This window comes from Electrophorus electricus, chromosome 4, assembly GCF_013358815.1.
Source record: "Electrophorus electricus isolate fEleEle1 chromosome 4, fEleEle1.pri, whole genome shotgun sequence".
Classification (NCBI taxonomy): domain Eukaryota; kingdom Metazoa; phylum Chordata; class Actinopteri; order Gymnotiformes; family Gymnotidae; genus Electrophorus; species Electrophorus electricus.
In genome coordinates, this window is record NC_049538.1 from 25,594,511 (window position 1) to 25,607,896 (window position 13,386).

At 41.5% G+C, this 13,386-nt stretch overlaps 1 protein-coding gene across 1 annotated transcript; it reads left to right on the top strand.

Moving 5' to 3' along the window:
* The first annotated feature begins 1,276 nt into the window (after positions 1-1,276).
* ddb1 (damage-specific DNA binding protein 1) lies at positions 1,277-13,003 on the top strand. The gene is made up of 27 exons (XM_026999516.2): positions 1,277-1,438; positions 2,517-2,665; positions 2,771-2,887; positions 3,011-3,232; positions 3,700-3,814; positions 4,015-4,112; positions 4,198-4,356; positions 4,480-4,563; positions 4,644-4,760; positions 4,911-5,013; positions 5,472-5,547; positions 5,657-5,765; positions 5,961-6,139; positions 6,302-6,465; positions 6,791-6,898; positions 8,548-8,755; positions 9,043-9,138; positions 9,535-9,646; positions 9,727-9,850; positions 9,967-10,131; positions 10,282-10,376; positions 10,496-10,666; positions 10,848-10,957; positions 11,491-11,660; positions 11,853-11,955; positions 12,055-12,178; positions 12,333-13,003. The coding sequence occupies exons 1-27, from the start codon at positions 1,378-1,380 to the stop codon at positions 12,414-12,416; spliced, it is 3,423 nt and encodes a 1,140-aa protein (XP_026855317.2). The 5' UTR covers positions 1,277-1,377; the 3' UTR covers positions 12,417-13,003.
* Positions 13,004-13,386: the final 383 nt, after the last annotated feature.

The window sequence follows — 13,386 nt, forward strand, 5'->3', positions numbered from 1 at the left end:
GACTAGTGTTACTTCTCAGTGATGCCTTGCCCAATCCTCTTTACACCCAATTCATAATGAATTATTAAGGTGCTTATTTGAAATTGCTCTAAACATTGTGAAAATTTTGATGTGATCTTCTGCACTGCTTTAAAAAAAGTAAAGCTTTTTTGCTAATCTGGAGTAATTATGTCTGCTGTTAAATATTCTCATTCATAATTAAACAAATTATTATTTAAAGTCACACTTTGCAGTAATTGTCACAGTAAATCACTATTTTTTTTTCATTATATGTATGATAGTTTTATATTCCAACCAGTTTTAATAAAACCGAAATGGTTTATGCTTTGTTGCAGTGCCACAAAACAGACATCCCGTGGTGGAAATTCAGTGCCATCTTGTGGCTCAATGTATAAATTACATTTAATGTAATGAGAACTCATTATTATTGTAATTATTGTAGTTATAAGATAGGTTCAGAATTAATAAAGGATTTGCATTTCTTGGTTTTGTTTCATTTTCAGTGTGTGAGTGTATTTGTGAGGTGGACTGTAGTTTATGTCATAATATTTAGGGAGGCTAGAGCATTAAACCATACTGTATAATTTTACAATTATGATTTCGAGAAAAGCTCAGATTCAGCAGGCAGATTTTATTCTTGTAATACATGAGGAGTGAAGAGTAGGCGAGCTGTTGGAACTGATGATTCATCTTGATAAGTAATGTTTTTGTCGGAGTAGCTAACTCTGTGTCTCTGAGGGTTTAACTGCAGTGGTTCTCAAGCTCTGTTTAAAGTGGTTAGCATGGCCAGGAAACAGAGCTGTATTTCTATTCTTACTATATGACTGCCTGAGCTTTCCATTTCAACACCTGTTTACCTTATATTGGAAGCAATGTATATGCACAGAACATACTAACAAAATTGCCTTGAAATTAAAATGACGTGACAGACACCTTCTCAAGAAGCTCTGTTTTGTTTGAAGTCTTTGATTCATATGAAGCCTTTCGTTCATATTTTATTCATCTCTTTCTGAGATGTAGCAGTATTCCGTTTATATGCATTTTATTTGATTTGTTTTTACAATTAGCATAGATTAATCCACGAGTATCCTCTTAAATACAGTATCGTAATTGTACGTGTCGTTTATTTTGTATAATGGAAATAAAAGGACTTGGGGAGGATGAGTTTATCAAATCAATTTGACAGTTCGAACTCGTACACCAGAGTAATCAGAGGGTCTGTCGTATATGCTCCAAACCTGCAGGTGGCGGTGTGATGCTGATGGCTTGATTTGTTTTCTTTGGTTTCTTCTGTGTGTTCATGGTCGTACACAGAAGCTGAAGATAAGTTAGAAATAAGATTTTTTTTCAGGTGTTCGCATTTTGAATTTGAACGCCATGTCATACAACTACGTTGTAACGGCGCAGAAACCCACGGCAGTCAATGCTTGCATAACTGGTGGGTAACAGTATGCGTTGTTTTTGGTCGACGGCCCTACAAGAGTTGTTACCTCACGACTCCCGCGCTGCTCGGATGGGCCTGTGGTACTAGCATTTAGCTTCCTAGGTAGTTAACTTGATGGCTTGTATTATTGGATAAAATTAGGTCCAGTGCGTTCTGTCTTTGGCGTGATTTATTTTATCCTTTGAAACCTGCTGCACCACAAAGGACAAAATTGAACTGGCTTAATTTTAGGTAGCTAATGTGACGGACGTCACGCTCATGGTCGGTGAACCTATGTAGCTAGGTTAGCTAACTAGCTACTGGAGCAGAATTTTCTGATGTAGCTAGATATCTTCGCTATAATTACCACGAATATTGTGCGATTTGGCCAAAAATTATTTATTAACTGGATAGCATGGTTATCTAGCTAAAATAGTTTTTACATTTATATATTGTCTTTGGCATTTGGTTGAGCTTTCTGACAGAAAGCTGCTAACTTGCATAACGCTATCTCTAATAACACCATGATCTCGTGGTTATGAAAGACCACTTAGTGTGACGGAAGCTAGCTAACATATTTGTATATCTGGGTATCTCCGTTGGCTTCTGCCAAGTGACCATTATATTAAGAGCGTCGAAATAAGTCTTATTCACCTAGATATATCTTATAACCGATAACGTATCTAGATACTTCTGATGCATGGTTAGCTAGCTAGTAACCTTGGCCACATGTCGGTTCTGTCTGCTACCCGAGATGTTTTGGAGTTACACAACCACACCGAATCCAATTGTTTGATATCTAAAGTATGTAAACTGCACCTATTTGTGTGTTATAGAAAGCATTTTCTTTCCTTCAGCTGACAATTATATATTTCCTTAGAATTATTAAGGAAAAGTAAGCATTATTATACATGCATGTAAATCCTAGTCCCTGCACCTTTTTCTTGGATAGTTTACTTGAACAGTTGTTACTCATGATATAAATGCTTTTTGTGTGTGCCTGACTAGTAGAGGCATTTTGGATGTTTTCAATAAAACAATGCTATGCACAAATATAGTCAGTATGTTTGACCACCTGCTACTGTATGTACAGGGCATTTCACCTCTGCGGAGGACCTGAATCTGCTTATAGCAAAGAACACACGACTGGAGATCTATGTGGTCACTGCAGAGGGACTGCGACCTGTTAAAGAGGTTGGAATGTATGGAAAGATTGCCGTTATGGAGTTATTCAGGCCTAAGGTGAGTTAAACTGTATTTTTCTGCTTGTTAGACACTTTGTGAATGAGAGTGATTTCAATAGCATTTTTATTGTTTAATCTATTCTTTGGTCAATTTTCTGTTAAGGGGGAGAGTAAAGACCTACTGTTCATTTTGACTGCTAAATATAATGCCTGCATCCTGGAGTACAAGCAGAATGGAGATAGCATTGACATCATCACTCGTGCACATGGCAATGTCCAGGTATTACTGCAAATCTGAACTGATAGTTTCACTGCAATTTTCACTGTAAATGGCAGGCATTATTTTTTTCTGCAGCACTACTACTTCTTCCTTTTTTTTTTTCTTCTTTTTTTTTTTATACAGGACCGGATTGGGCGTCCATCAGAGACTGGCATTATTGGCATTGTGGATCCTGAGTGTCGTATGATTGGTTTGCGGTTGTATGATGGTCTCTTTAAAGTCATCCCATTGGATCGTGATAACCGTGAACTTAAGGCCTTTAACATTCGATTAGAGGAGCTGCAGGTTATAGATGTGCACTTCCTTTATGGCTGCCAGGCCCCCACTGTCTGTTTTATATACCAGGTACATTTAATGTCATATTGATTCATTACATTGCCTTAGTCTGTTTTTGCTGACTAATTTACCACTACTGTAAAACTTGGGACCGCAGTTATACCTCTAATTGGAATTACATAAGATTTGTTCCCTTGCATTGTTACTTTTTAATATTATAGCTTTGGTTAATAATAAGAAAATACTTTTGTAAATAGTAATAAATAGTGGATGTTTGGCATCTGAATCCACTTCTACACAAGGTTAAATGTTAAGTTTTCAGGACTGGGTGACCCATTACCTTTTTTGTTCTTTTAATTTAAGAAAATTTTTATTAGTTTTATTCATGCACTCCTCTCTAATACAAACAAACATGAACAAGTACAGTCAAAATTACAGATAGCACAAACGTAGATATTATGTGAAATGTACTTGCCATTGTCCCTTTAGCTCTAATCTCTGCAGGCTCATGCTGTGTGTGCATATTGTTTGTTTAGGATCCTCAGGGCCGGCATGTGAAGACTTATGAGGTCTCTTTGAAAGAGAAGGAGTTCAACAAGGGCCCTTGGAAGCAGGAGAATGTGGAAGCAGAGGCCTCTATGGTCATTCCAGGTGAGCTGGAAATGAGATGTGGGATGAATTTATGGTATATGTAGCTAGTTGAATATGATTAATGGACAAATAACATAAATTGTGTATATTTCTGTTTGTCTCTGGGTGTTTGTGTGCATGTGTCACTGCATTCGTGTGTGTGTGTGTGTGTGTGTGTGTGTGTGTGTGTGTGTGTGTGTGTGTGTGTGTCATACCTGCAGTTCCTGAGCCATTTGGTGGCGCTATTATTATTGGCCAAGAGTCCATTACCTATCACAATGGAGACAAATACCTGGCAATTGCCCCTCCAACAATCAAGGTAATTTCTGATGAAATTGTACTAAAATTGCAGTTTGGGGTTTTACTGACACTGGGCTGTTTCTTTCTTCATTATAAATACGTAGCAAAGCACAATCGTTTGTCACAACCGTGTGGACCCAAATGGTTCTCGCTATCTACTGGGTGACATGGATGGAAGGCTCTTCATGTTGCTGTTGGAGAAAGAGGAGTTGATGGATGGGTCCATGGTGCTTAAAGACCTGCGAGTGGAACTACTGGGAGAGGTGAGTGTGAGTGTGAGTGAGTGTGAGTGAGTGTGAGTGAGTGTGAGTGAGTGTGAGCGCGAGTGTGAGCGCGAGTGTGATGCTAATTTCCTTGATCTTTGTGTATTTGTACGTTTCCTCCAGACCTCCATTGCTGAGTGTCTTACATACTTGGATAATGGAGTGGTATTTGTAGGTTCTAGGCTTGGAGATTCTCAACTGGTGAAGGTCAGTCACTTTTAATCTCATCTGATCCCAGTCTGACACTTTGAGCCAAACTATAAATGTTTGTTTCTTTCTTTGTATAGTTGAACGTGGACAGTAATGAGCAGGGGTCATATGTAGCAGTCATGGAGACATTCACTAACCTTGGTCCCATAGTGGATATGTGTGTAGTAGATCTAGAGAGACAAGGGCAAGGCCAGGTGAGAGAACACTAGTATACATGCTCTCACACACACACACACACCCCTATATATATGTTTGTGTGTGTGTGTGTGTGTGTGCGTGCGTGCGTGCGTGCTTGTAGATCAAAATCGTTCATGCTTTGTGAATTTTTGTGCTTTGCGCTGCAGCTGGTCACTTGCTCTGGGGCATTTAAGGAGGGCTCTCTTAGAATCATCCGTAATGGCATTGGAATCCATGAGCACGCCAGTATCGACCTGCCTGGCATCAAAGGTCAATTACACTTTAGGGTTCTTTTCCTTAATTGCTGACTTGTCCAAGGTACCAACTTTGAGAGCTTTGTATATAAACTTTCCTTTATAAAAATAAAAACAGTTTTTATGAATATCTGACATCTGAATATCAGATAAACCAATGCCATGCTGCAGATGGTATTTTCATACACGGTTCAGCCTATCACTTCACAGTGCCATGCTGAATTCTTGCTCCACTTCTCTGTCAGATGTTACAATTCTTTGATATTTCACAGCTACTTTTTGGAAGGCGACAGTGGTCCCAGTTGTCATAAAATTGATCAAACTGCCATATCTGAAAGCTTCCTTCAGGGCTTATAGGCTTTAAACACTGGGGACTGATGGTTAGAATGTGCATTCTTGAATTATTTAACTACCATTCATATGTTTTCATTTCCACACACACTCTTTTCTTGTCTCTTTTTTTTGTCTTTATAGGGTTATGGCCTCTTCGTTCAGAGGCAGGCAGAGAGAACGATGACATGCTGGTGCTTTCATTTGTTGGCCAGACCAGGTTAGGCTGTAGCTGAGGCATGCTTTGACCCAGATCATTCATGTTAGGCTTGTCAGTGTTTTGCGGACTGTTGCAGCATGTTAACTGGTTTGGGTACGGTACTGCTCAGGGTTCTGATGCTGAGTGGAGAGGAGGTGGAGGAGACAGAGCTTCCAGGCTTTGTGGATAACCAGCAGACATTCTTTTGCGGAAACGTCGCTCACCAACAACTAATTCAGGTCTTCTGCTCTCTTCTCCTTTTACATACAATCATGGATGCTCAATTATGAGTGCATTTACATATAACCTGAACCCATTTATTCCTACAGGTGGTATGGTGTTTTTCATATAAAGCTCCACAACATTTCTATTCATTTCCATATGTAGCATGATTTGTGTTGAAGTCATAATTAAATGGTGTCTTTGGTGTGCAGATCACTTCGGGTTCAGTGCGCCTGGTCACTCAGGACAACAAGACTCTGGTCAGTGAGTGGAAGGAGCCTCAGGGGAGGAACATTAGCGTGGCTGCATGCAACTCCACCCAGGTGGTACTGGCTGTGGGCCGAGTGCTCTACTACTTGCAGATCCTCGGTGGGGAGCTCAAACAGATCAGGTACATGCAGGGCGCATTTGTTCGCATGCACATTGGTCAGTTTCGCAGTGCACATGTGCAAAACCACCATTTTTCATATTAAGTTCATATTTCTAGGTAGGGCAGGTAGAATTGGGAGGAATTATGCAAATTGGGTCCCTGACTGTCCATGTCCTTTTGTAGCTCTACAGAGATGGAGCATGAGGTGGCCTGCCTGGACATCACCCCACTGGGAGAGAGTGGCAGCGAGTCCAGCCTGTGTGCCGTGGGCCTGTGGACTGACATCTCGGCTCGAGTACTGCGTCTACCCTGCTTCAGTCCCCTGCATAAGGAGATGCTAGGAGGAGGTGAGGGGAGTGAAAAGCTACAGCTATGGGGAAAGGAAAGCTGTGTTTTACAGGAAATCTGTTGTTGACTGATTGGGATAATTGGGGACTTGGGGATTATTCTGTAACTGTTTACAGTTACATTCCAGTGCTTAACAAGAATGTGTATCAGAGTTTAACCCTTTCATGTGCGTATTGGTATGATTGCTTAGCATAGTTGACGAGTTAGGTATTTTTTACATTTACACTCATACATAATGTGTTCTTTATGAACCTTTTGTCTGTGGCTATATTTGCACATTTGATTTCTCTTGCTTTCTCTCACTCCTGCCTCCCTCCCTCTTAGAGATCATTCCACGGTCCATCCTCATGACCACATTTGAGGGGAGTCACTACTTGCTGTGTGCTCTGGGAGACGGGGCACTCTTCTACTTTGGCCTGGATCTCCAAACAGGTTGGAGAAATGTGCATGCACTTCACAGTTAACTGCCCTGGTTCAGGCACAAGAACTGGAACCTTCCTGGAATAGATGGGTTGGTTTTGTAGCTGCATTATTGTTGCACTGGACATCAAAAACGTAACTTTTCTCTTTTTTTTTTGGTCCTACAAACTAAAATAAGTGAACTTTAAGTATTACAAAGTAGTATATAGTGTGGGTTTAAAGTGATAAAGCAAATACATTTTACAATAAGTATATATTACTTTACAAAAATATGGCTCTTGTTACAATTGTAATATATACAGATCTACTTCTTAAACATACAGGGGTTTGGTTTTCACCTGTATTTGGCCTTAGGAACATTTTCTGTTTACTGTCCAGCAATAGTCTGCTAACATAGAGGGGCTCTATGTTCCTTGGTACCATGTATCCATAGTATACATAATGACATGCAAGTACACTGGAACCAAAAACAAAAACTGGGTGATCTAGAACATATCTGGATTGTGTGAATAAATGTTTTTTTGCTTGGTACAAAACCTTTATTTTAATTTTTTTATATATATCACACACACACCAGTGTTCTCATATTACTTAGGCTGTGGAGAACCTGAAATTGTCCATGACCAAATGGGTTATCATTGGTAAAGTAACATACTGCCAGCAGGCAGGGCATGGTATACTTCAGAACACCAAATGAGGCTATAGCATAGCAGTAATTGTGTAGCACGTTTTGTAATCAATTTAAGACTGAAAAAAGACTGCATGCCAACTTATCCAAGTTGTTGGTCTTGAAATTGATGGCAATTTAATTTCTTAAGTCGGTGTACCAAAACACTCCTTGAGAAGCACACAGTAGGCAATTATGTAAAGTTTGCTGCTAATGGAATAGACATTGTTTTTATGGAGAAACCATGTGTACATTATTGTGTATCTACAATATCCCATTTCATATTAACGCTTGAGCATATTTTGATTAGCAATAAGATCTTAATTTGACCAGTTTTACAAATAGGAAGGGAAAATATTAAAAATAAAAGGCATAAGATTTAAAGTTTTAGAATTATGTACTGCAGCAATAAAAAAAATTGACTGTATTAAATTAATATGTATTGTGTGAAGTCAATCTGGCTAATTTCATGTGTCTTGGCTTTCATGGGGGACATGTCCAGCACATTAGCTTCAAATTAAAGAGCTGGCAGCAGCTTGTGGAATGGACTTTGTTTTAAGTGCTTTTTTTTTTTTTTTTTTTAACCTGTCTTTTGATTTAGTCATATTTAATCCAAAGTGGCATTCTTCATTTCGGTGAGCCTCAAATCAAGATGGGATTGCATGAGGAATCCCTGCTCCATCCATCTGGCACCAAGTACAGACTGCAGGAGCAAAAAAAAAAACAAAAAAAGGATGAATCTCAGCAAGCAGAAATCTGGAGACTTTTAATTATGAGCATGAAAACATTTGCATGTCAGCTTTACTTGAACAGATGGTTTACATGATGCAAACAACTGATATTTACACAGCATTGCTGAAGCTCACAGATGTTTGTGTATCCCTTTTTTCCTTTCCATTTTCATCCTTTTCTTTCTTGATTCCTTTTCCGAGTTGCACTGTGCATGTGAACCAGTGCTCTTTGCTTACCGTGTGTGTGTGGTTATGGCTCACAGGTGTTCTGAGCGAACGGAAGAAGGTGACCCTGGGCACCCAGCCTACCGTGCTGCGCACATTCCGCTCCCTCTCCACCTCCAACGTGTTTGCCTGCTCAGACAGACCCACCGTCATCTACTCCAGCAACCACAAGCTGGTCTTTTCCAATGTCAACCTCAAGGAGGTCAACTACATGTGCCCGCTCAACTCGGAGGGCTACCCCGACAGGTTTGTGTGCACCTGTGTGCCAGAAAGCAGTGTAGAACTATTAGTATTGCTAAAGGAGACCTTTCATACAGCAACTGTCAGTGTTTGAACAGATAGCAGACCCACTCAAACAAGAAATAATGTGGTGGTTTGGAAGTGTACCTCAAAGTAAAAGTGGGTACTACAGAAGACATGGCATAACTTCAAGCAGTGCTTTACTATCTAGAGCAAATCCTGTCGTTTGGGGGGGGGTTAAAGAAATGTTTGTTCTAGAATGTATCATCATGGTCTTTTGTTTAATCTGGCAGCTTGGCTCTGGCCAATAACAGCACTTTGACCATTGGCACCATCGATGAGATACAAAAACTTCACATTCGCACGGTGCCTCTTTATGAATCACCCAAGTAAGTCTGACAGTAAAGGAGTCTTATATCTCAATATTAATTTTTATTTACTTTATTTTTCCTTGTGTGGCATAGCTTTAAACAGTCCCATAGCCACTACAGAATTGGCTATAAATCTATTAATGGAGAACACAGCAAATGACTTTTTAGTGGGTGCACTCTAATTTCAAAGCCTTTATTGTGGTACTAAAAACTAGCCTGCACTAATTTCTAATAGGTGCTTTAAGCATAAATTAGTCAAGGGAGAAATAAGAGGTGAAATTAAACAGCTTCAGCAAATGGGCTTTAAATTTAAATGTTGCCTGTTGGCTCTCATTTTGAGAGCTCCTCTATCGGTTACTGCTCCTGCAGAAATGGTCTCATTCTCTCTCTCCCCCCCCAACCCCACTCCACCAGGAGGATCTGCTATCAGGAGGTGTCGGAGTGCTTTGGAGTCCTGTCTAGCAGAGTGGAGATGCAGGACTCCAGCGGCACCACGGCCCCTGTGCGCCCTAGCGCCAGCACTCAGGTACAGCCTGCGCCTGCCACCCGTTTCCCAAGCTTTAGCACTTTACAGTGTCCCATTCAGTCTTCTTGTCCCCTCCTCAGGCCCTGTCGAGCAGCATTAGCTCTAGCAAGCTGTTCCCCAGCAGCACCTCCCCCCACGAGACCTCCTTTGGTGAGGAGGTGGAGGTGCACAGCCTGCTGGTGGTTGACCAGAACACATTCGAAGGTGTGCATCTTTCTCACTCTGTCCTCCCCTCTCACACATCTTTTAAAGTTGGTAGGTTCTGGGCTTGTGGAACAAAAGCCGATAGCCCTAACAGTTTGTCTCCTGCCTCCCCACAGTGCTCCATGCCCACCAGTTCCTGCCGAGTGAGTACGCTCTGAGCCTCGTCTCCTGCAAGCTGGGCAAAGATCCCACGGTCTACTTTATTGTGGGCACTGCCATGGTCTACCCTGAGGAAGCGGAACCTAAACAGGGCCGCATTATTGTCTTCCACTACACAGACAGTAAGGACAGGCAGTCATGCTTACTGTTGCTCATTCATTTATTAATTCATTCATGCTTCCATTCTGTTTATTTTGATGTAGAGCGTGTATTCTTGAGAGGCTAATAACATGATAGAAATCATGGTAAGACATGTAGCCATCTGTCTCTAGGTAAACTCCAGACGGTTGCTGAAAAGGAGGTCAAAGGGGCTGTGTACTCTATGGTGGAATTCAATGGTAAATTATTGGCGAGCATCAACAGCACTGTGAGTGTCCTGTGTTGTTTTTTCTTTGGTTTTTGCACAGACTGCTTGAATGAATACATTTCCTCTTTCAGACAAGGATTTCATTTTCACCGTGTGTGCTTGCGTGTGTGTATGTGTAGGTGCGCCTGTACGAATGGACCGCAGAGAAAGAACTGAGGACAGAGTGCAACCATTATAACAATATAATGGCTCTGTATCTCAAGACCAAAGGGGACTTCATCCTTGTAGGAGACCTAATGAGGTCTGTACTGCTCCTGATGTACAAACCCATGGAGGGCAACTTTGAAGAGGTGAGGAATTCAAAGAGGAGCATGAGCTGTGCTTTTGTTCAGAGTTCCTTTTGAATGTGAGAGAAGATGGTGGTGTGTGTTAAAGAGAGACGTGGCACCCTGGGTGCTGACCTCCATTTGCCCGGGCTTTCATTCTTTCGTGTCCTCGACTCTGAAAAGGCCTCTTATTTATTTTGTTCAGATTGCTCGGGACTTCAATCCTAACTGGATGAGTGCCGTGGAGATTTTGGACGATGATAACTTCCTTGGAGCGGAGAATGCGTTTAACCTTTTTGTCTGTCAAAAAGACAGGTAAGGATAGAATGCTGTGGCATCAAAACCTAGCACATAATGGATAGCCCTGCTCTGGCACACCGAGGGGCAGCTTGTACACAGCTTGCAGATGACCTTGAATTAGGTATGCCAAGGGCCCAGGATGTCCTTATAAACTGCCCTCCAGGGCTCTTTGACTCCATGTCTTCCAGCACTAAATGTCTCCTGTACAAAGCCAACACAGTCCCACATTTATAGGTCCATGGCTTGAACTTCAAACACCACCAAACAAATCCTACCAGACTCTAAGAATTCCTTAAACTTGCAGCAGTGGCTGCTAGGGTTGTTTTTAGGAACTCCATGGTTTGTGCCCAAGTTGCCTATTTTGGGTAGATCAGTCTTTGCCATCTTTTGACTGACTGACTGAGTGAAACTGCAGAAATTACAATCTAATTAGCTTCTTTCATTGAACTGTGAAAAATGCTAAATAGTAACTTCAGGTTTAATACACTTAAAGCTGATAATCATGGCCTTATTGCTTTTCTCGGTCTCTCACTGTCTCGCTCTCTCAGTGCTGCTACCACTGATGAGGAGAGACAGCATTTGCAAGAGGTGGGAGTATTTCACTTAGGCGAGTTCGTAAATGTCTTCTGTCACGGTTCCCTGGTGCTCCAGAACCTTGGTGAGAGTTCCACACCTACCCAAGGCTCTGTGCTCTTTGGCACAGTCAATGGGATGATTGGTAAGAAAACTCCCACTCTTTCTTTGGGACTTGCTTTCTGAAACTGTTAGTAAGCAGGCCAAAAAAAAAATTAACAGCTGAAAAAATGCCCAAATTTCAGTATTCGTTATGGAGACATTTTCATAAAGCTGAAAAGTTGCTCTGAGCGTTTGAAAACGCTGACATGAATGTCTGTGTGTATGTGTTTTTCAGGATTGGTGACATCTCTGTCAGAGGGCTGGTACAGCTTACTCATGGACTTGCAGAATAGGCTCAACAAGGTCATTAAGAGCGTGGGCAAGATCGAGCACAGCTTATATCCTCCCTCACAAATGTTGCATGGAATAGGTCTTTGTGTATTTTTGTGAGATATCTTGGGGTTAGACTGGAATTAAATGTCCTTAACTGGGAGCACCTGGAGGTCCTTTAATACGGAGCGCAAGACTGAGCAGGCTACGGGCTTCATCGACGGAGACCTCATCGAGAGCTTCTTAGACCTGGGCCGTGCAAAAATGCAAGAGGTGGTGAGCACGCTACAGGTATTACCACACTATTGTTTGTTTTTCATTCCTTTTTTGCTCCAGCTAATTGTCCGTTTTCTGTATGAAAGCAGCTTTGTGCTTTAGGCTTCCTATGTACTAGCTGGCTGCCTGTGTGCTGCACTTAACCTGTGTTTGCCTTTGCGTTTCGCAGATAGATGACGGCAGTGGGATGAAGCGCGAGGCTACAGTGGATGAAGTGATTAAGATTGTTGAGGAGCTCACCAGGATCCACTAATCCTGCTGCCCCAAATGCTCTGTACATAGATTTAAATACACTGTGTGTGTGTGTGTGTGTGCGTGTGTGCATGTGTGTGTGTGTGCGTGCATGCATGCACGCGCGCATGAGTGAGAGTGTGTGTTTTTGTGGGGGGGTTTTTTTTTCTTCTCATGTTTCACTCCTTAAGGCTAACCTACAGCTTCCTTCTCTACAGAGCCTCCTGCGCCATAATAAGTCCATGCACGCATGCGCACATGCTCTCATACAAACCAAGCAGATGTATGCAGGAGTATGCTCTTTGGAGTCTGGGAGTGCGACTGTACGTGTGTAATTTAATTTTTTTTTTCTTTGTGAGGTTGGTGTGTGTGTGTGTGTGTGTGTGTGTGTGTGTGTGAGAGAGAGAGGCTGGAGGACTGAACAGTGAGTTCTGTTCTGGTGCACTTGCTGCATTGGTAGGAAAATGTCTAGGTGTTCTCACAAGCTTTCTCACGGGGAGGAGGGCGGGGTGGGACATTAAAATCAGTAGACTTGTATTAGTGACACATCTTGTCAATGTGATGTTTTCCCTTTTTTTTTTTTTTCTTTTAATAAAGCTTGCCTCAGTAGACTGTTCTGATTTCAGTGTTTGTTTTTAGATGCTTGCCTTATAAGCATGAATCAGTTTCAAATATTACTTGCTATAATGGTAACGAATAAAAGATATTGTCCCGAATACGTGAATTAATAGCAGTTAATCTTCGCACTAGTTCTTAACTATTTGTTAAGGAATTTGTTTATTTTTTGGCCAGACAACCTGGGTGGCTTGCCTAGAAATGCCATTTTCAAAGCCCGACAGACTAGTTTGTTGAAATGTGTGTGTGCACTGAGTAGGGGGGGGGATGTGTAACTTGGTGGTCTGCACAAAGCTGCTAATGCTAAACAATGAGCATTCAACACAGCAGTAAATATGTTGTTGCCTATAAAGAGCAGTTACTCTTTTTATATAAGA

Coding starts and splice junctions, on each gene's coding strand:
- ddb1 (XM_026999516.2), top strand. CDS start 1,378: ATGTCATACAACTACGTTGTAACGGCGCAGAAACCCACGGCAGTCAAT. Junction 2,666..2,770: donor TGGAGTTATTCAGGCCTAAG/GTGAGTTAAACT, acceptor TTTTCTGTTAAG/GGGGAGAGTAAAGACCTACT. Junction 4,761..4,910: donor AGAGACAAGGGCAAGGCCAG/GTGAGAGAACAC, acceptor TTTGCGCTGCAG/CTGGTCACTTGCTCTGGGGC.